The sequence below is a fragment of the Herpailurus yagouaroundi genome, unplaced genomic scaffold (assembly GCF_014898765.1).
Source record: "Herpailurus yagouaroundi ecotype Mexico unplaced genomic scaffold, PumYag 29, whole genome shotgun sequence".
NCBI lineage: Eukaryota > Metazoa > Chordata > Mammalia > Carnivora > Felidae > Herpailurus > Herpailurus yagouaroundi.
This window is the reverse complement of record NW_024412377.1, coordinates 106,975,542-107,003,285: the sequence shown is the minus strand read 5'-3', so window position 1 is coordinate 107,003,285 and position 27,744 is coordinate 106,975,542. Positions and strand designations below refer to the sequence as shown.

General features: G+C 35.6%; 1 protein-coding gene across 8 annotated transcripts in view; it reads left to right on the top strand.

Annotated features, from left to right (window-relative positions):
- Positions 1 to 27,744, top strand: part of ERBIN (erbb2 interacting protein) — a 133,912-nt gene that overhangs the window by 92,551 nt on the left and 13,617 nt on the right. For all 8 annotated transcript variants that reach the window (XM_040451864.1, XM_040451887.1, XM_040451881.1 and 5 more), the window contains 7 exons: positions 1,993 to 2,092; positions 10,221 to 10,342; positions 10,967 to 11,140; positions 12,758 to 12,943; positions 20,379 to 20,493; positions 22,504 to 22,690; positions 24,919 to 26,464. In XM_040451864.1, the coding sequence (XP_040307798.1) occupies positions 1,993 to 2,092; positions 10,221 to 10,342; positions 10,967 to 11,140; positions 12,758 to 12,943; positions 20,379 to 20,493; positions 22,504 to 22,690; positions 24,919 to 26,464 (2,430 nt within the window). The remainder of the gene's footprint in view (positions 1 to 1,992; positions 2,093 to 10,220; positions 10,343 to 10,966; positions 11,141 to 12,757; positions 12,944 to 20,378; positions 20,494 to 22,503; positions 22,691 to 24,918; positions 26,465 to 27,744) is intronic.

Sequence of the window (27,744 nt, the reverse complement as noted above, 5' to 3'; positions counted from 1 at the left end):
ATATGGTACTCAAGGCTCATCTTGAGTTTCTTTCCATATACTTAACTCTTGGAAAGATGCAATTACTATCTATATGCTGTTATTCCTAACAGTATCCTCAGCTCTCAGTTCTCTTTCCTTTACTGTACACTCATTTTCTACTTAACATTGCCACCCAGATGTCTCAAATTCAACCAGTCTAAAAGTGAATGTGCTATCCTCTGCTCCCAATCTTTTTCTTTTCCTGGGTTCCCTAGATTAGTAAAAAGTACTTGCTAGAGACAGACTTGGGAGTATAACTCTTAACTACTGTTAATCACCGAAGTCTATTTAGTCTTAACTCTTATGTATCTCAGGTGTTTTTCTGCTTTGCTTTATCCCTGCTTTCACTTCCCTTAAATATAATCATCTTAAATATAGTGTATCATCTCCAGTACAGTAGGCACCAGTGTCATATGTCTGGTCCAAATTGAGATGTGCTCTAAGTGTAAAATATATTCCGGATTTTGTATATTTCATATAAACAAAGAAAATAAAATATCACATTAACAATTTTTGGTCATATAACAGAATTCTATTTTGAACATAGAAGATATGTTAAATTTAATGTATTATCAAAATTTAACTTATTTTTGCTTTTTAGAAACGTGGCTGCTAAAAATTTGTAAATTATCTATGGTTCTCATCTTCATCTTACTCTTGTTGACTTGGACTACTGAGATATGCAGTAGATCTCTGCCTCCAGTGTTGCCACCACCTCCAATCTCAAACCACTCTAATTTCATTCTGAACCACACTGCAACTCAAGTGATCCTATTATCTGGTTCCAGCACTAACCAGGAGATCAGTGGATATTAGGAAAGGATGTAGAATGGCAGAGGCAGAGTTCAGAATGGTAGAGGCAGAATTTAATGTCCCTCAAAAGAACAGGTATTTATACTTGAAGAGAGAAGAGTGATGATCTCACAGCATTTGTGAGCTCTAAATTTACCTATCTCCTGACGTAGGGTTTATGATCTTTGAGAGAATAGCCCTAATTTTAAGAAGAGTACAGGGAAGTACTGTCCTAGGGAAGGAATAGATCTGCCATATCTGTTATCTGAGGAGGTCAAGGAAAGTTTTCAGTGAAGATGTTTGAGATGCAGGGCAATTTGTTTATTGTGGAACAAGTTGAGGGCCGTGGAGGAAATGTTTGAATGGGAGTAAGAGCACAGGATACATTAGCTAGCTGCAAGGTTTTCACAAGAGTCAGTCTAAAGAATTAATTGATAGGTTGGCACGTGAGGGAGAGATTGGGTAGTTTCCTGCCTGTCTGGAGTCAGTCAGGGCATGGATTGTTACGATTTTAGGTTAATAGACTGGCCAAAGTTATTAGTTATATTAAGAATAAATTGAAAACACTTCTTAACCAATTAGGAGAGAAGTTTTAAAAAATGTCCAAAAAAAAGGTTTATAGTTCCACCATTGAGTAAGTAAATTTGTGGTATCATTAATGGAGATAGGAGACATGGGAGAAGAGAGAACCAGGTTACAACTTAATGTTTGTTATAAGTACTATTTTTTCAGCTAGAATTAACTGTGGGTAACTATACTAAACCTTCTAAACCGTTTCTATAAAAGCCTCTTCCCAAAGGGGGAAAGATAATGTAAAGGAGGCACAATAACATAAAATCCAAAAGCTTGTTTTATAGCTTTATTAAATCATTGTGATAAGTAATTACTGGACTGTGGATACACTTAGTATATGAGATCTTTTTAAATTGTATTGACAATCAGTGATAATTGCAATTCAGTGTGAGTTTTGTTTTATACTAAAACTAAATGATATTTTGTAGATTTTTATAAGGTTTCAAATCATTGCTTAAAGTGTTACTATGTATATATAAGCTTGTTTTTGTAATCTACACATTGATACTTTATAGAAAAGAATGGTGAGTACTTATTCAGAGGAATTGCTGGATATGTATTTGCTTTAGGATTATTAAAAGTTATGCATTTATTTTCTTTCCCTAGTCCAAACCCCTGATACCTCTTCAAAAAGAGACTGATTCAGAGACCCAGAAAATGGTGCTTACTAACTACATGTTCCCTCAGCAGCCAAGGACTGAGGATGGTAGGAGCTTAAAAATCTCTTTTCTTTTGGGGCACCTGGGTGGCTCAGTCTACTGAACGCCTGACTGTTGATTTCGGCTCAGGTCATGATCCCGGGGTTGTGGGGTTGAGCCCCACGTTGGGCTTTGTGCTGAGGCTGGAGCCTGCTTGGGGGGGGTCTCGGTGTCTCTCTCTCTCTCTCTCTCTCTCTGTCCCTCCCCCCCTCCTCCTCCCTTCCCGCCCCCCCCACCCCCCCCCAGGCCTCTCCCTCTGCTTCTCTCCCTAGCTCACGTAGTCTCTCTGAAAATGAGAAAATAAGTATGTCAGGGCTATAGGTAGTTGAATTTGGAGGTACATGTAGACCATATGCTTCCTTAAATGATTTCTTGAAATTAAACAGTCAACTTCATTTGTTATAGATCTCTCTATTCTTTGCTAAATGTCAGGAATGCATGTTAAATGTAATTAGGACTGTTGAACCAGGAACTGTTTCGTTCACTTGTTTTGTTGTAGACTAAATACTATCTTTGGATCTACTTACCAGATAAGGATAATATGTAGAATTCTGCATAAAGTGTTGTTTCTAAGTTCTTAGGTTTTGCCTAGAAAGGGGAACATACCCTTTTCTATTGACCATACATGTTTTTCAACAGTTTTAGTATGAAAGCCTTTTAGACTAAGGAGCAGATTGGTTCCAATACATGTTGTTTTGGGGTGGTGGTAGAGTTCAGAGCTGATGGCCAAGAAAGAATTCTTAAGACATCTTTGGTGCAAAAAGGTGATTTTGTTAAAGCATGGAGACAGGACCCATGGACAGAAAAGCTGCACTGGGGTTGTGAGGAGTGACTGATTATATACCCTCCGGTTGGTGGGGGTTAGGGACAGTGGCAGTCTCTAAGGAATTTTGGAAACAAGGTTTGAGGACCTCTAGGGGCTAGCTGTTAGGAAAACGTCATTTACATTTAGTAAAACCTTAGTCATGAGACCCTTCAAATGTATATCAGGGACCATATGCTTGGAGTATTATTGCCAACGTATACTTGGGGACTGAAGATAAAGGAGGTTTGCAAAGGAATTTTCAAGTGTTTAAGGAGACTCACAGGATCTCAGGGGTCAGGATAATGTTAGGCCAGGATTCCCTTTTGCCCCTAGCAAAGTGTCATCATTGAAGCAGCTGAGCTCGTAGATGAAGGTCAGTCTACCTGTTTCATGGACTTGTCAGTGGGCTCTAGGTATTAAGGGAATTTAATTTTTCATTTGCCTTAGTTTTCCCACATCACCATGGCAAGCACTTAAACCCCTTTCCTTTGTTCTTGAGCACCTAGGAGTGTCTAAGAAATATCACCCATACACCTGGGGATGGGGAGGGGTGCTAGCTTTGGCACCCCTTTGTAAAGCAAACTTGTACAAAGCAAACTTTGCACTCAGTTTGCCTTCTGGTCCCTCATCATGTGTGTAAAGTATATATTATGTTACACTTACTAATATAACTTTTATGGGGCACCTGGGTGGCTCGGTCAGTTAAGTGTCCAACTTTGGCTCAGGTCATGATCTCACGGTTCATGGGTTCGAGCCCCGCACCAGGCTCTGTACTGACAGCTCAGAGCCTGGACCCTGCTTTGGATTCTGTGTCTCCCTCTCACTCTGCTCCTCCCTCACGCTCTGTCTCTCTCTGTCTCAAAAATAAATAAACATGAAAAAAAATTTTTTAAAGAATATTTTTATATGTATATTTTTCTGACAGCAGTGAAAATATTTATGGCTCAAAGTTATTTGGAAATTAACTCTTAATACATAAAAACACTGAAGAAAAAATCTAAATTGATCATTAATTGTAATTTATAAATATACCAGAGGCAAGTTAAATAAATTCTGGAGCTTCAGTTTCCTTACCTTGAAATAATGATAATAGTATCAGTTTTGCAGGGTTTTTGTACAGATGAGAAGCACTGAATGTAAAGTGCTTAGTTAGCACTATGGCAGAATCACATTGGTTATTATTATTCTTACATTGTTTTGGCAGGTTTAGCAAACAGTTATGAAATAAATACATTAAAAAATAAAATCATTCAATTTCCATTATTAAGTGATAAATAATTGGAGAACTCATTTATCTATGTTCATTATTTCTTGTTCTTTGCAGGAAGGAATAAAAGACTTGCTTTGATAAGTTATTTCATGGGAATATTAAATGAGGTTTATTTGGGTAAAGCAAAACTATTTAGCTTTTGAATTGAATTAAAAGTTAAGACTTGTGAGATGTTAGATGTGAATAGTTTACTTCATTGGGAATCTATAATGCTTAGAGAATAGGTTTGTAAGCACAAGCTCTCTTCCATATATTTAAATCAACCCCTAATTTCCATATTTAGCAATATAATTTGGAAACATGTATCCATAATAAAATAATAGCATATTTAATTTTAGGCATTCGATGTTGAAATATTATTTTATGCAAGTACTCTATATGTACATTAGAAGTTAATGAGTTCAGGGGCACCTGGATGTCTCAGTCGGTTCAAGTGTCTGATTTCAGCTCTGGTCATGATCTCATGGTTCATGGGTTTGAGCCCACATTGGGCTCTGTGGCTGACAGCTCAGAGCTTGGAGCCTGCTTCAGATTCTGTGTCCCCCTCTCTCTCTCTGCCCCTCCCCCGCTCACGCTATGTCTTTCTCAAAAATAAATAAATGTTTAAAAAAAATTCTTTTTTTTTTTTTTTTTTTTTTTTAAGAAGTTCAAGGACACCTGGCTGGCTTAATCAGTAGAGCATGCAACTCTTGATCTCAGGGTTGTGAATTTAGGCTCCACATTGGGCATAGAGATTACCAAAAAAAAGTAAAAAAAAAAAAAAAAAAAAGAAATTAAAAAATTCAAAATAGATATACCACTAACTCTGGCTTATGCCCGATTTTGCATTGTGGGGAATTATAGTGAATGTTTGGATACATCAGTAGGTGTTTTTTTCTTCGTTTGCCATAGTCACTGGAATTGATGTGTCAATTTCCAATTTTATCTCTGAAGTTGATTTCTGGATATTAGAAATTAGTAAGAGTGAGTATCACTATAAATAGTATTACTGCCAGCCAGACATAATATATTCTAATAGTTTTTCTTTTATGTGGGAAGATAGAATGTTAATACTTAAAATATTTGTGAGGAAAAAGAAGAATAAATTCTTAGTGTAAGAAGAGACGTTAATGTCCTTCCTGTTGATGGGGCAGCAAATTATTTAAGTAAAGGACAATTTAATAAATATAGGCTTCATAGACCATAGGTTTCTGTGATAGCTGCTTGATGCTGCCTGTTTAGTGCAAAAAACAGTCACAGACAATATGTAAACAAATGAGCATAGGTGTGTTCTAATAAGATTTTATTTATGGACAGAGAAATTTAGATTTCATGTAATTTTCATGTATTATGAAAAATTTTTTTATGTTTTGGGTTTTTTTCCCCCCAGTATTTAAAAATTTTTAAACTATTGTTAGGTTGTAGACTATACAAAAACAGAAAGTGGGCCAGATTTAATAGCTTTCTGTCCCTGGGGGCACCTGGGTGGCTCAGTCGATTAAGCGACTTCAGCTCAGGTCATGATCTCATGGTCCATGAGTTTAAGCCCCGCATCGAGCTCTGTGCTGTCAATTCAGAGCCTGGAGCTTGCTTTAGATTCTGTCTCCCTCTCTCTCTGCCCCTCCCCCACTCACTCTCTGTCTCTATCAAAAAATGAATAAATGGTTAAAAAAAAAAAAAAAAAAAGCTTGGGGCACCTGGGTGGCGCAGTCGGTTAAGCGTCCGACTTCAGCCAGGTCACGATCTCACGGTCCGTGAGTTCGAGCCCCGCGTCAGGCTCTGGGCTGATGGCTCAGAGCCTGGAGCCTGTTTCTGATTCTGTATCTCTCTCTCTGCCCCTCCCCCGTTCATGCTCTGTCTCTCTCTGTCCCAAAAATAAATAAACATTGAAAAAAAAATTAAAAAAAAAAAAAAAAAGCTTAATAGCTTTCTGTGCCTGTCTTAAACGATAGGAACAACACGTTGGGAAAATTTGTTTTTATTCTCATTTGCTACTTTTACTTTAGAAAAATAATAAAAACTGGTAATTATTAAAAATCAAATACAGATATTATTCTGAAGGAAGATTCTGAACAAAATTATTTTTTCCTTTGAGAAGAAACCAAGTCTGTAAAGGACATATTTAATCTTTGATATTATTATATCCATGTGGTATTAGTGCTTTCCCTCTTTGCTTTTGTCACTGCCATATAGAGACCTGAGAATGTTTTATTTTGCTTTCATTTTAACGCACACTCAAATAACCAAACATGATTCCAACAATGAATAAAACTACTCAACAGCTTATACCTTTTTATTTGAATAATGAACTAAAGTATTAAAGACATAATGTGAGATATTGTTGAAGACCCCCTTCCAGGGAACAACCAGATAAATATCTTTTGTCATAACACTTTTTGTTCCAGTCAGAGTGATTGACACACTGTGGCCCATGGGCCATGTCTGGCCTGCTACCTGTTTTTGTGTGGCCCACAAGGTAAGAATAGTTTTTACAGGTGACTCTTTGCATCAGTTTGATGATAGCCAGCACCAGTTAAGCAAAATGTTACTCCTAACAGCGAAACCTTCAGTCTTCTCATTGGTAGAACTATAATACAATAATGGTACTCAGTTATTAGTACATATATCTTAAATTTGTCAGAAACCTTGTGGAAATTTGATTTCTGTCCTAAGCACCTACCATAGTGTCTTCACATTGGTCTCTGGGCTCACAAAGCTAACCATATTTATTATCTGACCACTTAATAGAAGTTGGTGACTGCTGCTTAGAACTGTTCTAATCATGGGTGTACTCATGCTTTGATTTCTCTTATTGTCTTCTGTTTTCATGATTCAGATTTACCTGGCCTTCTATCATTTCTGTCATTTCAATTTATCCTCTTACTGTTTCTTTTTAAAAGAGGTCATAGTTCAGTTAAGAAATTTATTTCTGATACAAAGAGTAGAAGTAGCAGAATAAAATCTTGCCACTTTGAATTTTTGATTTGAGAGATGTGTTTTAGAATGGAAGAGTCTTAAAAGGATAGGTCTGAGATACAGTTAGAATGTTTAAGTCCTTGTAGAGTTTACGTGTTTCTTAAAGTATTTCCATATAGCACTGTAACATACTGCACTTACAATACCAAATCAGAAACTACATTGACATGGCCAACTGGGTGGATTTCTTTTCAAATGCAGTAAAAGCTTTTTCCTTTATGACTTTGCCTCAAAGAAATAAACAAGTCAGAAAACACAGTGTTCTTGACTTGGAGTTTTATATACTTTAAGAGGAATAGATGCTTTGTTCACATTTAATTCATTCAATTTTTTTTAATGTTTATTTATTTTTGAGAGAGACACAGACAGAATGTGAGTGGGTTAGGGGCAGAGAGAGAGGGAGAAACAGAATCCCAGGCAAGCTCCAGGCTCTGAACTGTCAGCACAGAGCCCCATGTGGGACTCCAACTCAAGAGCTGTGAGATCATGACCTGAGCTGAAGTCGGACGCTCAACCGACTGAGCCACCCAGGTGCCCCAAATTCATTCAATTTTTATTGAACACCTGTGTTAGATCTAAGCAGTGTGTTAAATCTGAATATTTAAAAAGAAAAATCCATGCTTTCAAGAAGCTCGTGTTCTGGGGCACCTGGCTGGCTCAGTTGGTAGAGCACACAACTCTTGATCTCAGGGTTGTGAGTTCAAGCTCCATAATGGGTGTACAGATTACTTAAAAATAAAATCTTAAAAGAAAAAAAAAAGAAGCTCATGTTGTAGAGGGGGATAATGATGGGTGAATTTGAAAGAGAAGGCCTGGTATTTTGGGTCTACTTAGAGGAATCATTGTTGAATGGGAAGTATGCATCCATATAACAGTTTGTAGCTGGGGGAAGCAGGTTGTTGCAGGTGTGGGGGCATTTATCAGTTTGAGGCTTTTGATTGCTTTTCTTTACTCACTGATCTCAAAGAAAAAAATTGCCTCTAGAGGTTGAGGGAAGGACCTTTGAGGTAAGTGACTAGAAAAGACCAACTAGAAATAAATAGGATTCCTGGGCGGCGCTGAAGATGGAGCAAAGATGAGGGGATACCATAAGTATGTAATGGTTCTAAACAACAAGGTGATGTCACTCTTCTCCGGTAGAAGTCAGCAGTCCAAAACACAGAAGGTGATTGAAGTAACACATTATGGGTTTTGTTGAATAGGTATTACCTAAGGAAAAGGGGCAAGAAATGTGAGAGTGGTTAAAATAATATATCATGAAATCTAAGCTGGATAGAAAAGAAAGTAAAACCTAGAGTGATTTTACAGGGAGAATAAGAAATGAGAATAAGGAACTCAAAGTTTACGAACAATAATAGGGAAGTGAATGATTTGAAAGGACAAGTGTGTAGTGGTCAAGGAGGAGGAAGAGTTACAGAAGCCTAGGTCTTGAGTGTGACCATGGTTAGGAATCACATTGGTGAAATGCAGGTGGATATTGGAATGAGGAAATTGAGGAACTATGAAATTGTAGTGTTGAAGTGGGGGGGGGGGTCTTCACACGTTATCATTCAGGATATTGGCAGGTTTTAAGTGGAGAGAAAGACTGTAGGCAAACACTAGAATCTTCCATGAATATGCCAGGGTGATCAGTCTTAGTGGCTAAAATACAGAGTCTAAAATACAGAGAAAGTGATAGTATCACCTGATACCCTGAATCTCAAAAGATGTGAGATTTATACTAAAGGGTAGAAAGTGTAAGTGACCAGAAGTTGGCAAGAATGAAATGCATGGTGAAAGTTACTTATCTTAAGGTTCTGAAAAAGTTCTAGCGTAAGATTACTTTGGCATGATGTAAAAACAGTTAAGGGATTTCTGGCCTAGGCTGGTGATTAAAATTACTGCCTGGAAGTAGGTTGCTGCAGACTGCTTGGGTTGGCTTACCTTCCCAAGTCTACAACAGAAATCTATAGATATTCCTAGGAATTTGAATCACATTCCACAAACAAACAAAAACTAACTTTCTGATTCATTAGCTGTTGAGCAATGCCACAAAGTAATTAAAGAAAAAATTCTCGAACCAGGTAATGAAAACAAGGAAAAGCTGAAGACAAAAACTCGATTCCAGTTGTTCATATTTGGTTTTGTGGTATTTAGTTTGGATATGAAATTAAAGTATGGTAAGAAGCCCAAAATAAGGACTAAAAATTAACAGTGTTCATGCTACTTTTGCATAAGTGTTCAAACTGACCACATATGGGTATTCCAGGAATTTCATTTTTTTCTGTTCGCTAATTTTAGGTGCTTTTAATTCCTTTTGAGTAGGTATAGTCATTTTCTTTTAATTGGCAGAAAACAATTTGTGATTTGATCTTGTATTGCACAAACTTCTGTATGGTGATATATAATAGACAAATGGATTAATTTTTAAGCCTTAGATCTGTCTTAGTTGCCTAATTGAAAAACTGTAACAGCTGTTAAGTCTTTACCTTTAATTGTATGTTGCATAGGAGGATATATAGTGTTGAGTTTATATTAGATTTTTAATTTTCGTTGCATTTTGATATAAAAAATATCTTGTAAGCACTTTACATAAGTAAAGCTATATAAAGTATCATGTTTAATGCAAGGATGTAATTACAAGGCTTCAGGGTAATCTTTTTTAACTCAAAATAACTCACTTTGTCTTCACCTTCCTTTCCCCCATACATAATGAACAATATTGGAATTGGGAAGATTATTCTGAATGCAAAAACTTGCATGAAATAATTTATATATTACCATGTGGTATATGTATTGCTGAAGTGAGCACTGTTACCATGCTGATTTTTGTAGGAAACTGCACACAGTCACCTTTCTACCCTGTTGTAATTGTTAGATTCTTACCAGGAACCCTTCTGGTAACAAGACACATTACCTTTAAGGAAGAAAAGATACATGATGAATATTGTAAAGAAATACTAGAATCACAGCCTACTTCTTAATGTAGCATTTAATGCTGGTGGCGTTGACCAGTCTTAACTTAATGAATGTCATTCCTAAAGAAAGTTATAAACAAGTAGTAGCTTTTCATAATACTGTAAAATATAGTGGATTTTGTTTTTGTTTTTTGTTTGTTTTCCTCTAGTTATGTTCATATCAGATAATGAAAGTTTTAATCCTTCATTGTGGGAGGAACAGAGGAAACAGCGTGCTCAAGTGGCATTTGATTGTGATGAAGACAAAGATGAAAGGGAAGCACCTCCCCGGGTGAGTCCTGAAGAGAAAAACCTGATTGTTTTTCCCCCTTCCCTTTTTTAAATGATTTATTATTATTTACTTATATTCTAGAGATAAAGAATTCTGTTTTGAACAATTTTTTCTTTATGAGATTGAGACTGTGGCAGTGACAAGTAGTGAATAATACCTTTCCAAGTTACTCATGAATGTAATTATTTTTACCTTATGTAAACTAGCTGAATCCCAGAAAGTGACATTAGGCTGACTTTAGAAGTACTTGGTTCTTGGCATATAAGATGTATATAATTGTAGGAGGTTTATATATGTCTGGGTAAATACCAGAAAACAACTGTTTGAAAGCCTAGCGATGGTATTGGCAATATCCACACCATAAATCTTAAAATGGAATATATTTAAGTCTGCTAAAAAAAAGTTTCAAAACATTAGTTAAATCTGTAACTATAAATTCTTTTACTGTTGATAAAACCATGCTTTTATTGTGTCTAAAATGCTTTCAATGGCCTATCCTCTGTTTTTAAAGCTACCCCAGGAGCCAGATAACCAATGTAATTAAGATGCATTGTAGATTAAATTTTGAGGTTGATGTTAAAATATGTATCCATATTTCAAATTTCATTTATTTTATTTCCCTAGGAGGGAAATTTAAAGAGATATCCAACACCATACCCAGATGAGCTTAAGAATATGGTCAAAACTGTTCAAACCATTGTACATAGATTAAAAGATGAAGAGACTTATGAAGATTCTGGAAAAGATTTGAAACCACATGAAGATCAGCAAGTTGTAAATAATGATGTGGGTGTGAAGGTTAGAAAACTCATTTTAAATTTTTTTTTTTTAATTTGTTTTTAGAGATAGAACAGGAGCAGGGGAGAGGGGAAGAAGGAGGGAGAAAGAATCCTCAACAGGCTCCACGCTCAGTACGGAGCTGACATGGGGCTCGATCCCACGACCCCAGGATCATGACCTGACGTGAACCCAAGAGTCTGACCCTCGACCAACTGAGCCACCCAGGCACCCCAGAAAACTCATTTTAAAGAAATTGACTAGGGGCACCTGGGTGGTTCATTCAGTCGAGCGGCCGACTTGATTTCAGCTCAGGGTCGTCATCTCAGATCATGGGATTGAACCCCACGTCGGGCTCTACACTGACAACACAGAGCCTACTTGGGATTCTCTCTCTCCCTCTCTCTCTCTGCCTCTCCCCTGCTCTCATTCTCTCTCTCCCTCTCTCTTTTTCTCTTTCAAAATAAGTAAGTAAACTGAAAAAAAAATTAAAAATAAAAGAATTGACTAAAACTTATTTCAAGCACTTTAAAACTTTAATAATTTATATAATGATTCTTTTTGTATACGCTATAATGTCCTCCCAGATTTAGGCTGTTCCCGGCTATTTGAAGTCAGAGCTGGAATAATTAGCAAACTCTCTAATTGCTATTCTTACCACTTCAGTATGGTTATAGGCTTTCCAGATGGGCAGGATAGCATCAACATAACTTTTAAAAAATCTTGTCTGAATAAAAAATAAGATAACGGGGGCGCCTGGGTGGCGCAGTCGGTTAAGCGTCCGACTTCAGCCAGGTCACGATCTCGCGGTCCGTGAGTTCGAGCCCCGCGTCGGGCTCTGGGCTGATGGCTCAGAGCCTGGAGCCTGTTTCCGATTCTGTCTCCCTCTCTCTCTGCCCCTCCCCCATTCATGCTCTGTCTCTCTCTGTCCCAAAAATAAATAAACGTTGAAAAAAAAAATAAGATAACAAATATCCTTAAATTTATTGTTATGGAAATACTGTTTTTCCCCTGAGAACATTGACCCACCCTACCCAATTCTAATTTTAAATGTAATTGCTATGACAGACCATGGTACTTGCCTTGGGATGTTTCAGAAACCTAGACAAATCCTTAAAGTGTGTGTTCCTTTAATGGGATTTTCTTTCCCACATTATATCACAGAAACAAAAGTTTTACCACATCACTAGAGTTGCTATATAATGTACATTCAGCAGAAAACAATCTAACCATCTTGATTTTGACCTTGCTGAGCTAAATGACTCACTCATGAACACCAGCTTTGCAGCCTTTGAGATGAAATGTAGCCTCAGCTAAATTGTAGAGTTGAATGTGGTTCATGAAACTTTGGTGACCCCCTGCTCCCCGAATGCATATTTATCTGTGAGTGCTGCAGATTTCCATCTTTAAAGTTTCCTTGATTTATTCAGAATAGGAAGATGTTAAAATATTTATTTTTTTTAATAATCTCTACGCCCACTGTGTATCTCACACCCACAACCCCGAGATCAAGAGTCACACTCTCTTCCTACTTAGCCATCCAGGAGCTCCTACTTTTAAATTCTAATCTGAACTGTAGTAAAAAAATAGATACAAAGCTTTAAGGAATATGAATTCTTTATCTTTTCTTTTACTTAGACTTCAGAAAGTACCACTCCAGTGAGAATCAAAGCTGATGAAAGAGAAAAGTATATGATAGGAAACTCTCCACAGAAGACCAGTGAATCTGAAGCTGAGATTAGTCCTGGAAGTCAACCAGTGACTGCAAACACGAAAGCTTCTGAGAACTTGAAGCATATCGTTAATCATGATGATGTTTTTGAGGTATGGCTTTGTGATTATTCTCTGGAACAATTAGTTGTTAACAACTGTAAGAATTTAGTATTTCATTGTTGCTAACTAAAGATAGAAGAAAACTGATACTGAAAACAAAATATGCTAACTCATTTGCCATAAAGAAATCTCATGATGTGTGCTATAGTATCTCTCATTTATCACTTTGAACTTAAAATTTTCTACCTGCATTGCACTCAGATGTTTACTATGTAAAGTAGATCGTGGTGGTTCTATTCTAATTCTTTAAATACACAATAGCAGTTGCTTAACAATGAAACTTAACAATGAAAAGGTTACCATTGGTGTATTTAAATTATTTCACTCGTTAAGCATTTATCATTGCTTAATTGCGAAGTATTTTTTTTCTTGAATGTCTGCGATTTTTAAAATTTCAGTATAGTTAGCATACAGTGTTATATTAGCTAAGGGTGTACAATATAAAAAAAAAGTTTTTTTAAATAAAAGGGACCCGGGGCACCTGTGTGGCTTAGTCAGTTGAGCGTCCGACTCTTAATTTCGATTCAGGTTATGATCTCACACTTCATGTGTTCAAGCCTCACATCGGGCTCTGCGCTGCAGCATAAAGTCTGCTTGGGATTCTCTCTCTCTCCCTCTCTCTCTCTAACCCTCCCCTGCTTGCACTCTCTCTCTCGCATGAATATTTTAAAAGATAAAAGAGGGGCGCCTGGATGGCTCAGTCAGGCGTTGGACTTCGGCTCAAATCATGATCTCACGATTCGTGGGTTCGAGCCCCACATCGGGCTCTGTGCCTGACAGCTTGGAGCCTGGAGCCTGCTTTGGATTCTGTGTCTCCCTCTCTCTGTTCCTCCCCTGCTCTCTCTCTCAAAAATAAATAAAGATTAAAAAAAAATTTTTTTTAAGATGAAAGAGACTAATATAAAAAAAATAAAGTGTACAATATGGTGATTCAACACTTCCATACACTATCTGGTGCTCATTATAACAAGTGCTCTCCTTAATCCCCATCACCTATTTCACCCATCCCTCCTTTGACCTCCCTTCTGGTAACCATCAGTTTGTTCTCTGTAGTTGAGAGTCTGATTCTCAATTTGTTTCTTTTTTTGCCTTTGTTCTGTTTCTTAAATTCCATTTATGTGTGAAGTCATATGATATTTGTCTTTCTCTGACTTATTTCACTTAAAATTAATACTTTCTAGGTCCATCCATGTTGTTGCAAATAGCAAGATCTCTTTCTTTTTTCTGTATAATATTCTGTTGTGTGTATATCTACTTCTTTATCCATTCATCTATCTACAGATACTTGGGCTACTTCCATATTTTGGCTATTATAAATAATGCCAAAAAACATAGGTGTGTATATATCTTTTCAAATTAGTGTTCTCATAGTCTTTGGGTAAATACCCAGTAGTGAAATTACTGGATCATATAGTAATTCTATTTTTAATTTTGGGGGGGAACTTCCATATTGTTCTCCACAGTGACTGTATCAGTTTGCATTCCCAACAGCAGTGCAAGAGGGTTCCTTTTTCTCCCCATCCTCACCAATACTTGTTGTTTCTTGCTTTTGATTTTAGCCATTCTGACAGGTGTGGTGATACTCCATTGTGGTTTTGATTTGCATTTCCCTGGTGAAGAGTGATATTGAGCATCTTTTCATGTGTCTGTTGGCCATCTGTATAACCTCTTTGGAGAAATGTCTTTTAATGTTGTCTGCCCATTTTTTTTAATGTTTTTTTTTTTTTAATGTTTATTTATCTTTGGGAGAGAGAGAGACAGAGTACAAGTAGGGGATGAACAGAGAGAAAGGGAGACACAGAATCCTAAGCAGGTTCCAGGCTCTCAGTTGTCAGCACAGAGCCCGATGCAGGGCTTGAACTCATGAACCACAAGATCATAACCTGAGCCAAAGTCACACGCTTAACCGACTGAGCCACACAGGCGCCCCTCTGCCCATTTTTTAATCGGATTATTTGGGGGTTTTTTGATGTTGAGTTGTGTACATTTTTATATATTTTGGATACTAACCGTTTATCAGATGTTCATTTGCAAATATCTTCTTTCATTCAGTAGGTTGTCTTTTAGTTTTATTATTTGCTTTGCAGAAGCTTTTTATTTTGATGTAGTCCTAATGGTTTATTTTTGCTTTTGTTTCTCTTGCCTCCAGAGACATTATCTAGAAAAATGTTGCTATGGCCAATCTCAGAGAAATTACTGCCTTTGTTCTCTCCTAGAATTTCTCACATTTAGGTCCTTTAATCCATTTTGAGTTTATTTCTGTGTATGGTTTAAGGAAGTGATCCAGTGTCATTGTTTTGCATGTTGAAGTCTACTTTTCCCAACACCATTTGTTCAAGAGACATTCTTTTTCCCATTGGATATTCTTTCTTGCTTTGTTGAGGATTAATTGACTATATGACTGGGTTTATTGCTGGGTTCTTTTCACTTCCGTTGATCTATGTTTCTGTTTTTGTGCCAATATCATACTGTTTTGATTACTGCAGCTTTGTGGTATATCTTGAATTCTGGGATTATTCTACTTCCAGTTTTGTTCTTCTTTATTTTATTTTGTTTGCTTTGTTTTAAGTAGGTCCCATGCCCAGCGTGGGGCTTGAATTACCAACCCTGAGATCCGGAGTCACATGGTCTATCACCTGAGTCAGCCAGGTGCCCCCATTCTTCTTTTTCAAGATTGCTTTGGCTACTTTGGGGTCTTTGAGGGTTCCATACAAATTTTAGGATTATTTGTTCTAGTTCTTTATAAACTGCTATTAGTATTTTGATATTGATTACATTAAATCTATAGACTGCTTTGGGTACCGTGGACATTTTAACAATATTTGTCCTTCCAATCCATGAGCATGGAATATCTTTCCATTTGTTTGTGTCATCTTCAATTTCTTTCATCAGTGTTTTGCAGTTTTTAGAGTTAACCTCCTTGGTTAAGTTTATTCTTAGGTATTTTATTATTTTTGGAGCAATTGTAAGTGGGATTATTTTCTTAATTTCTCTTTCTACTTCATTTTTAGTGTATAGAAATGCAATGGATTTCTGTATATTGATTTTATATCCTGTGGCTTTCTGAGTTCATTTATCAGTTCTAGTAGTTTTTTGGTGGCATCTGAGACTTTAAAGAGTCTTCTGGTGGATCAATAAAAGCTGTGACTTTTTTTTTTAGCAGCTTGATTGAGGTATAACTCACATACTATATAATTCACCCATTTAAATACAGGGTACTATTCAGTGACTATTGGTATACTAGAAGTTGTCCATCCTTCACTACATTACTTGTAGAACATTTGTTACCCCAGAAAGAAATCCAATACTTCTTAGCCATTTCCCCACAACTTCTCTGTACCCCTGAGTCCTAGACATCTTATCTACTTTATCTGCCTCTGTAGATTTGGCTGTTGTTGGCATTTTATATTAATGATGTAATCATATGATAGCTGGTCTTTTGTAACTTTTCTTTAACTTAGTATTTTAGATTATCCATATTATAACATGTATCAATACTGTTTTATTGTATTGGTTCATTTTTTTATGTATCAGTTCACTTTTTTGTCAGTAATACTCCATTGTAATTGTTAACAATGGATATTTTGGTTATTTCCACATTTTGGCAATAGTGCATAAAGCTATTGTGAATATTTGTGTACAGATTTTTGTGTCGGTGTATATTTTCTTTTTTGTTAGATATATGCCTAAGAGAGGAATTGTTGAATTGTATGGTTACTCTGTGTTTACCCGTGTGAGAAACTGCCAGTTTTTCATAAGCGGCCACACCTTTTGTTTGTTTGCATTCCCCTCATATACTGGTGGAAGTCATGTAAAATAGTAAAGCTCTAACTTTACAAAATAAAATTCTGGAGGGTTTTTGATTTATAGCTACATTGTCCACTATGTATCCACTAGTTATAAGTGGCTATTTAAACTTAAAGAACTTTGCTTCTTAGTTTTACTAGCCTACATTTTAAGTGGTCAATAGCCACATGTCTAGCTAGTTAGTGTTTACCAAGTTGAATTGCACAGATAGAGCATTTCTGTCATTATAGAAAGTTCTGTTGGAGAATAGTATACAAGTAGTGATACTGTGGGTTTATAATAGCCTCTTTATTCCTGAAAACTTAAATGCATTCAAAGCACATCTGTCTTCAGGGTTATCCTTTGAGCTAGTATTTACTACAAGAAAGAAACTTCATGGTTTGTAAATGTATTTTGAATGGATCACATCTTTCAGTACACTTATTATATACATTGAACCTAATATAACAAAGTCTGTGAAAAGGTTATAAGGTTTGTCCCAGTGTACTTAATACTTCATTTAGTACAATTCTGTGTGTGAGGCATTGTGTTTGGAGCTTTGGTGGCAGGATGGATAAATGGGTATATAGAATATAATTAGGGTTAGACAATGCTGAGTGTATAAGAAAAATACTAAGTAATAAAAATATTAAGTGCTACATAAATTTAGAAAAGAGATACTTTCTGGCTAGGAACAACCAAGAATGCTTTAGGGTGAAGGAAGCATTTAACCTATACCTTGGAATAGTTCATCTAACAGAAATAGGAGAACTGAATAAAGTATGAAAGGAATAATGGTAGCATAAGAGTGGTGTTTGAGAAATATAGAAAAGAACATGTTTTATCTAGCTGAGCATATCAGGGTGGTGGAATGAAACAAAATTAGTACAGTAGATTGGGTCCTGATGATGAGGCTCTTGAAAGCCATGCTATGAATTGTTGTATAGTCTTTGAGGAGTCATGAAGGCCTTTTAGCAGAGCATTACTTGTGATAGAGCTATGTATTAGGGTTAGCTGGCAACAGCTACTGAATTCTCCCAAGCTTGAGGGCTTTTTGAATACTAGTAGTAGACAATGTGGACTGGAACTTAGTTGTCCAAATGTAAGAGATTTAGTATGGAAATATTCCTGACTGTAAGGAATGGGGGAGAGGGGACAGTCACATAACCATGTTTGAATGGATGATGATGCCATCAACTGAAGTGGGGTGTTAAAAGAACAAACAGGCTTAGAAGGTCTAGTTTGTTTTTGGATATGTGGAATTTGAACACTTAACAGGTATCTTTAGCTTAGAAGAGAAACGAAAACGAGATTATAAATCAAATTATCTACATTACACATAATCATTGAAGAAAATGCAATATCCAAGGGGAAAGAGTAAGAAAGGCAAAAATAAATGCTAACTGCAGGAGGATTCATTGATTTGAGCACAAAAGACAGAAAGGTAGGAGGACATCGAGGAGGCTACAGCTCCCAGACACCCAGGTGTAGTATAATTCATGAAGAAGGAAGTCTGCTCAGCAGTTGAAAGTACTGCACATGTCAAAGATTAGGACAAACCATTTGCCCTTCTTTCTTTTGCTCTCTCGTTTTTTGCATTCATTTTATCATTAAGTCCTGTTAGTGCCAAAATTTCTTTCAAATTCTTTATTTCTTTATCAGCTGTCATCACTGCCATTGGCTAAGGACAGATAAAAGTTTTTTCATTAGGACTGTTAGGATAGCTAGATCCCTTTCTGCCGGTTTCTTTCTCTTCCCATATATTCTTAATACCAGAGTTACCATTTTATTTTTGTATTTTTTAAATGTTTATATATTTTTGAGAGATACAGCATGAGTGGGGGAGGGGCAGAGAGAGGGAGACAGAATCCAACGCAGGCTCCAGGTTCTGAGCTCTGAGCTGTCAGCACAGAGCCCAAACCTTGACACAGGGCTTGAACCCACGAACCGTGGGATCATGACTTGAGCCGAAGTCAGACGCCCAACCGGCTGAGCCACCCAGGTGCCCCCAGAGTTATCATTTTAAAAGATAATCTCATGTTGCGAGTTCCTGGCTTGGCAACGTCCAGTAATGACCAACACATAATTTCCTACTCAGTCCAACCTAACTTTTCTGTCTCCTGCCAGTTATCTGAGCTCCAACTACATGGAGTTGACATGCTTTACATACCTTCTCTTATTTCCATGCTTTCCTCTGTTCAGAATGTCATTCCTGTCTTACCTCACCCTTCACTTCTCTTACTTCCACTTTTACTTTGTCTGACTATTCTAATTAGAAGTCTCTTTCCATTGTAGTACAGTCCTACAAATGGGATTTGGCAAACTATGTATGGCCTGTGGCCTATATCTGGCCCACTGCCTGTCTTTTATATGGCTTGCAAGCTAAGAACAGCTTTTATGTTATTAAAGGGTTGAATAAAAATCAAAAGAATATTTCACAACATGTGAAAAATTAGGTGAAATTCAGTTTTTCTGGCACATAGCCACAGTCATTTGTTTATATGTTGTCTGTGGCAAAGTTGTGCTACAGTGACAGAGTTGGGTAGTTGAAGAGACCTTTAGGGCCCTTGAAGTGTAACATATTTATGATCTGGCATTTTTACTGAAATAGTTTGCTGACCCTGGTCCATGTCTTTATTATGTCACTTGTGAGTACCTAAAAGTCTTAGTACTTTTAACAGAACAGTTTTTAAGAATTTTTATTTATTTTCATCCTTAACTATGAATAATTTAACGTGCAAAAGATTTGTTTTTATATAGAGAGTATGCGCATTGTTAAAATTTTTGTATAAATGTTTGTTCACTACCAGCCCCTCCTCCCTACCCTGCACCCCCTTTCACTTAGTAGCACTCAGTGGCAGATAATCTGGGATAGTTGCCAAATATTAGAGAAAAATTCATGGAGATTAATAAAAAACTCTGTCTTCAAATTGGGCAAAAATTGCCATGAATTCATTTTTTTTTTTTTAATTTTTTTTTTTTTTAACGTTTATTTATTTTTTTGGGACAGAGAGAGACAGAGCATGAACGGGGGAGGGGCAGAGAGAGAGGGAGACACAGAATCAGAAACAGGCTCCAGGCTCTGAGCCATCAGCCCAGAGCCCGACGCGGGGCTCGAACTCACGGACCGCGAGATCGTGACCTGGCTGAAGTCGGACGCTTAACCGACTGCGCCACCCAGGCGCCCCCATGAATTCATTTTAATAGAAGAATACCTCAGTCCTTCTGATTCCTTGGAACCTGATAATTTTAGAATAAATTTGAGAAATTCGGAAGGGACTTTTTTTGGAGCACCTTCGCTAAACAAGTTTTTCTAAGACAGGGATTATGTTTTATTCATTTTTGTATTTGTAGCACTTGACATAGTAACAGCACATAGTAATCATTAATACACTTGAATTAAGGCCTACCACGGAATTTTATCCCATAGCCATTCGACATATTGTTAATAATTACCTTAGTTTTATTGCCATATCTTGAAAAATTTAAATCATATACTAGTTTTAGTCAATATTACCATAAAAAAGTTTCATCCATGTTCTAAATATTCTTTTCTCTTTGAAGTTCTTATGAGTTAATATGTATTCATTTAAAGAAACCAAAATTTATTTAAATATTTTTTCTTTTTTCTTTACATTAGGAATCTGAAGAACTTTCTTCTGATGAAGAGATGAAAATGGCAGAGATGCGACCACCATTAATTGAAAGCTCTATTAACCAGCCAAAAGTTGTAGCTCTTAGTAATAACAAAAAAGGTTAGATATTGAAAGCACTAGGAATAGAAATGGGCTGGATTTATCAAATTTATAAATTTTTTTTGAAATAAATTTCACTAAATATCATTATGTTACTTAAAACACTTTTTAGAAACAATTTTTAAAACATGCTTTTTTAAAAGTTCTGTTCCTAATCTTCCTAGTTTTTAAAGAAGAATATTGTTAGATTTTTTTTCTCTTCCCTCATACAAGTTTACTTATAAGCTCATGGGCTTCACAGGCACACAAAACTGGATTATGATTCCATTTCTGCCACTTACTTACCATGTAATCCTTGAGCTACTTAATTCTATCCATATGAAGTTACCTGACTTGACATACACTGAGGCTAATGAAGGACTTTATGAGTATCAGATGTACTAGATTATTCATTGTACTCAGATCTAGCACTGTATCTGATGTAGAATAGCTGCTTATTGTTATTTTTCTGTCCTAGAACTCTTTTTTAAACCATTCCCACACCCTAGTCATTTTTCATGTAACATAGAATCTCAGGCACTTCTTAGAAATGAAAGGGAATTTGAAGGGTATCTATCCTTTCCTTTCATCCTTGTCTCACTCCTCCCCATAAGTGCCTGAACTGGTCTGTAGTATCTCTACCAAATATTTATCCAGCCTTTTCCTTTATGGCATTAATGAAACTTACTATCCAGCTGGCCCTTAGATAGTTTAAGTTTCATGATACTAGTGGTAGTGATATTTGAGTACTTACTAGTTGCTGCTTATTACTATGCTAAATATTTTACATATTACTTTCTAACTGTCACAATGAGGTAGAAGAAGAGGAATATGCCTAGGAAAGAACTTACCTGCCATCTTGTTTAACGATATTTTAAAAATTAAAAACCCAGCACCCAAATACCTTAAAATTGAAGATCCTGAGCCCTATGTACTATACTGCCGAGTGTAAACACAAATTCAGACTAATTGAACTGTGTTCCTTTTGGAACAAAAAAAAATATTTTTAATTCATACAGTCTCCTATTTCTGTGTCTATATATACAGTTTCTATGATTTGGGTAGAATTGTATTAGTTAAAAACAGCCTTTAGGGTTGTAAAAATACTGTTATTATCTTCTTTTGTTTTGTTTTTAAGTAAGCTCTGTGCCCAACTTGGAGCTTGAAGTCCTGACGCTGAGTTCCACAGTCGCGTGCTCCACCAACTGAGCCAGCCAAGTGCCCAAGTTATTATCTTTTCATTATTACTTAAAAAAATAATAATACTTTTTAATGTACCTGTCTATAATGGAGTATAAATATTGTCTATTTCTGTTTATATAAAAAAAAAGCCATTTCATATATTGATAGTTTATTTTTCATATGCAGTTCTTTGAAATGGCTTAAAAACAGGAAAAGAGAGCTGACCTTGTGAAAACTCCTTGATTGGTAATTTTTTTTAATTGACTGTATTGCTCATTTTTATTTTCAGGATAGATCAAAACGGTTGCATACATGTATGAAATAATTTCTTCCCCGGATAAATTTACCTAAGCCGTGAACTATACTATTTAGTCTTTATTATTATGACTTTTTAAAGTAATGAATGTGGGGGCACCTGGCTGGCTTAGTCAATAGGGCATGCAACTCTTGATCTCTGGGTTGTGAGTTCAAGCCTCACATTGGGCATAGAGCCTACTTTCAAAAGACAATTGTAACTGAGTGGAAAAGCCATAGTCACTAAAATTAATTGATGTCCTTAGAAAAACATTGTGTAATATCATCTTGCCAGTAGTAAAAACTAAATCAAATTCTCGGTAACCTTAACATATGTTATATTTGTCAAAAACTAATGGTATTACGAGTTTTAAATTCTTTAATGTTTGTGTGTATTAGGACTGAATTTTCAAAAGTGGCTTTGGTTGTCTTTTTATCCATATAATTTTTTATATATTTGAACCAGTACAATATAAATGCCATTTGTCTTCACTTCAAAGTATTAAACACAAATTCTTAGTGACTTTATCAACGGCTTAAGTTTTTTTGTTTCAGATGATACAAAGGATACAGATTCTTTATCAGATGAAGTTACACACAATAGCAATCAGAATAACAGCAACTGTTCTTCTCCATCTCGGATGTCTGATTCAGTTTCTCTTAATACTGATAGTAGTCAAGATACCTCACTCTGCTCTCCAATGAAACAAACCCATATTGGTGGTATTAATTCCAAAATCAGGTTTGTGACATCTTAACAGAATAATTTTTTTGTACAATAGAGATAATAAGGCAAATCAATATATGGACTAAAACCAAAGATTTCACAAATTAATATTATAGAAGTAGATCAGGTAGTGAGTGTATGGTTTCTTCCCCATTTTATTACTAATTACTTAACTTTTCTACATTTCCATTTTAAATTAGTTTTTTAAATGGGGAAGAAGAAGGGACCAGGCTGGCTCAGTCCGAACAGTTTGTGACTCTTGATCACTGGGTTCTGGGTTCAAGCCTCACATGGGTGTAGGGATTACTAAAAAAAATAAACTTTTAAAAATATAAATGGGGGGGCGCCTGGGTGGCGCAGTCGGTTAAGCATCCGACTTCAGCCAGGTCACAATCTCGCGGTCTGTGAGTTCGAGCCCCGCGTCGGGCTCTGGGCTGATGGCTCAGAGCCTGGAGCCTGTTTCCGATTCTGTGTCTCCCTCTCTCTCTGCCCCTCCCCCGTTCATGCTCTGTCTCTCTCTGTCCCAAAAGTAAATAAATGTTGAGAAAAAAAATTATAAAAATATAAATGGGGAAGAAAAGATTTAAATATCCTAATTCTCCTCATTAAAAAGTTGAATACTTTTATGATATTTTTAGGTATTACAACATAAATAGCTTGTTTGGAGTAATTCAAGTTGAAATAGGTATTTTTTGGATACTATTTTTTGGGGAGTGTCATTAAAGAGCATTCAGTACTTTTAATTACTTCTGTATCTTTGACTTAGACTTAAATTTGTAGGTCAGACTCTGAAACAAGACTTAATTCCCACAGGCTGAAATTAGCTGAAGTTTAAAACATCTATTATTTGAGCTCTCAATATATTTGGCTATCAAAATAAGACTGTTGTTTTACTTTCATGTTATAATATATCAGCTAGGTGCTTATTAGAAAGATTTGGGTTTCTACTGAACCCACAGCTAATTGTGTAGAGACTGTTGACTACTTTTTAGAGGCAAATGATTCTTAAATTCCAGGCATCTTAAGTCAAATTTTGTATTTATTGATTTGAATTGTTGTAAAGGAAAATGAATTTTATGTCTTAAATGAGTTTATGTCTCAAAATGAGTTTAGCCGTTATGTAGTTGTAATTATGATTATATGTTTTCTGAATTTGAGACTAAAACCTATTGGTAAAATGATAATTTTTATAACCTCTTAGTTGTTAAAATAATGAGTAATTTCTTGAATAATAAAATGTTACTGATATTTTGTTGGGAAATACTTGAGTGTTTTTTATGTAATGAAATAAACGCTAAGAAAGGGATATATCCACAACTTTCTTTGTTGTATTTCTAATAATATAGTCTATTACCCAATGGGAAGATGAATGCTAAGGAATACTTGTTGAAACATAACTTGAATATTTATACAAAATGACACAAATATGTTTTCATATTTGTGTGAAATAGATTTTTTTATTTCTACCAAGTAGAAATAAAATGTTTTCTGTAATTTTGGAAGAGCACATTTATAAATATTTGCCAAATAAAATGAAGTCATTTAGACATCATTAGATTTAGTTTTGCTTTTGATCTTCAAATTATTTTTTCAGTGTTGCATTTTTTATTTTATTTTTTTTAAATCAACATACAGTAAAATTGAATTTTTGTTGAGTTCTACAAGTTTTGTTTTTAGTATTGTTGATTATCTTTACATTTTGTAGATCTTTGAGTAATTGTTTATTTCTTACCTTTTTATAATGTATTTATGTATTTGAATCTAATAATTACTTAATGATTAACTATAGTTAATAATTATTAGTAATTATTATTAACTGTAGTTAATGTAAGGTTTCAGAATTATTTGTAAAAATGTTTTGTGCTCTTCACTCAACACTTGAAGTCATTGGCTTTCCATGTATCTACCTATCTTTCAAGCATTTCATGTTTTAGCATTCGTGAAAACGTGCATAAGTTCATTTTTCTTCACCATTTAGCCTTATTAATCTATATTGTGGCAAAGTGATTGGTATTATTGATTGTGAATTTTAATTAATGTTTTACTTGTCTCCATTTAATGTAAATCTACATTACTTTATTATTCGATAATATTTTAAAATAACATACTTGCTAATAAATGACTTTCGTCTTTGACTCTCATCAGCTCTTTTAACTTTGTGTAGCTACACATTAGTTATTAATGTTTTTGTTACTAAGAAACTTGGCTTTATGATGTTTATGATAACATTATCTTTGTTTTAGGCAAGAAGATGAAAATTTTAACAGCCTTTTACAAAATGGAGATATTTTAAATCATTCAACAGAAGAAAACTACCAGGTTCATGATAAAAAAGATTTTAACTTACCTGAATATGATTTGAATATTGAAGAGCGATTAGTTCTTATTGAGAAAGGTGTTGACTCAACAGCCACATCTGATGAATCTCACAAATTAGACCATATCAATATGAATCTTAATAAACTTGTAACTAATGATACATTTCAACCAGAAATAGTGGAAAGATCCAAGACACAAGATATAGTGCTTGGAACGGACTTTTTAAGCATTAATGCTAAAGGAGAAGCTGAGCACTTGGAAAATGGAAATAAGTATCCTAATCTGGAATGTGTAAATAAGACAAATGGACATCCTGAGGACACTCCACAGTCCCCTAGGAGGACTGAACCACATGACACTGATTCGTCTGTTGATATGGGTATTTCCAAAAGCACTGAAGATCTCTCCCCTCAGAGAAGTGGGCCAATTGGATCTGTTGTGAAATCTCATAGTATAACTAATATGGAGACTGGAGGACTAAAAATCTATGACATTGTTAGTGATAATGGACCACAGCAGCCAAGTACAACAGTTAAAGTAACATCTACTGTTGATGGAAAAAATATTGTCAGGAGCAAGTCTGCTACACTTTTGTATGATCAACCATTGCAAGTATTTACTGGTTCTTCTTCATCTTCTGATTTAATATCAGGTACAAAGGCAATTTTCAAGTTTGACTCAAATCATAATCCTGAAGAGCCAAATATAATAAGAGGCTCCACAATAAGTGGCCCACAATCTACACCTCAAATATATGGTCCTCCACAATATAATATTCAATACAGTAGCAGTTCTGCTGTCAAGGACACTATGTGGCACAGCAAACAAAATCCCCAGATAGATCATGTCAGTTTTCCTCCTCAGCGCCTTCCTAGATCAGAGAGCACAGAAAATCACGGTTACGCTAAACATTCTGCCAATATGAATTTCTCTAACCATAACAACGTTCGAGCTAGTACTGGATACCATTTACATCAGAGAATGGGCCCAGGAAGACATGGGGAAGTGTGGGCCATCTCACCAAATGAACGACTCATTCCTGGAGCAACTCGAACTACGATTCAGCGACAAAGTAGTGTGTCCTCTACAGCTTCTGTAAATCTTGGTGAGTCAGGTCCCACAAGGCGGGCCCAAATTCCAGAAGGAGATTATTTGTCGTACAGAGAGTTACATTCAGTGGGAAGAACTCCAGTGATGTCAGGATCACAGAGACCTCTTTCTGCACGAACATACAGCATCGATGGTCCAAATGCATCAAGGCCTCAGAGTGCTCGACCCTCCATTAGTGAAATACCAGAGAGAACTATGTCAGTTAGTGATTTTAATTATTCACGGACTAGTCCTTCAAAAAGACCAAATGCAAGAGTTGGTTCTGAGCATTCTTTATTAGATCCTCCAGGAAAAAGTAAAGTTCCTCATGACTGGCGAGAGCAAGTACTACGACACATCGAGGCCAAAAAATTAGAAAAGGTAATTAAATGTGAATTTTTCATTTTCCTCTCTATGAATTTACTTTTCTTAAAAATATTTGGTATTCTTTGTTTTTTAAACAAGGTGATACAAGATGCTCTGAATTACTGACTACATACTTAACATTTGAGGAGTTTTTTCTTAGTGTTTACAATAGAGTCTAAGTTTAGACTTAGCCAGACTCAAAAACAACTGAGATGGTAGTGTATGCTTCTTTTCTGCCTCTTATTCCCCAGTGTTTTCTAATGATGTTAAATTCATTGCCTGTGTTTATGTGTGTATCTCTTTTAGATTCTGCCACACATACTGTAAATAATATATGTGTATACATGTGTACCTCCTTTTAGCAGTTTTTGACCTCCTGCTCTCGTCTATTAACTATTGTTGGTTATGTAAATATGTGTATAAAAATATAACTATATAGTTAGAAAAATAACAAGAAATATAAATATTTCATCTAAGATTTTTTTTTCCCAGAGAATGTTAAAAGACTAACACTGTCACTGACATAGATGGCTTCTGGCACGGCATTTATTCTTGACTTTTTTGAACTGCATTTCTGACTTCTCTGACCTCAAGTGTCTGTTGCTCTAATGAAGTTTAGAAATGATTGGTAAAACAACTTAGGCTTCTCTTCAGTTTAACTTCACATGTAGATGTCATTTTTTTGAAAAGAGTTAAAATTTTTTAAAATTATATAAAACTGATAAATTAGTGTCACAGTTCTTTGGCTTTGGCTCAAGTGTATGGGGCACATTTTTAAAGATTTAATTTCATATCTCTCAATAGTTTTTACCCAAGAATTTTGTTATCTCTGCTTATTAAATATGTTTTTTAAAACAGCTAAATGTATACAACCTCAATTAGTCATTTAAAAAAAATTCCCTAGGTCTAATTTTTTTAGAAGTAAACCCGTAAAATATGATTAGTACCATATATCAATTCACATTAAACTTCTGCCTGTAATTATTAGCTCTTTTCAGTGCTGTCTTCCCAACTTTAAATAGCTGTGCATCTAATGGTCTTAGGCAACCTCATTCTCTTCCATTTTGTTTCAGTATAACTGTATAAATTGTTGGTTCTTTGGACTTGTGTGCCTTTTCTAAGGAATTTGGAAATTTCTTAAGCAGAGGAATACCACAGCTGTTTTATAAGTAAACTTCTGGAGATAATATGGAATTGGAAGGAGGGAGGGCTATAGTTTTTTGTTGTTGTTTTGTTTTGTTTTTTTGAGAAGGAAGAGGCTACAGTTAAGTTGATTGAGCTATGAGGATATCTAG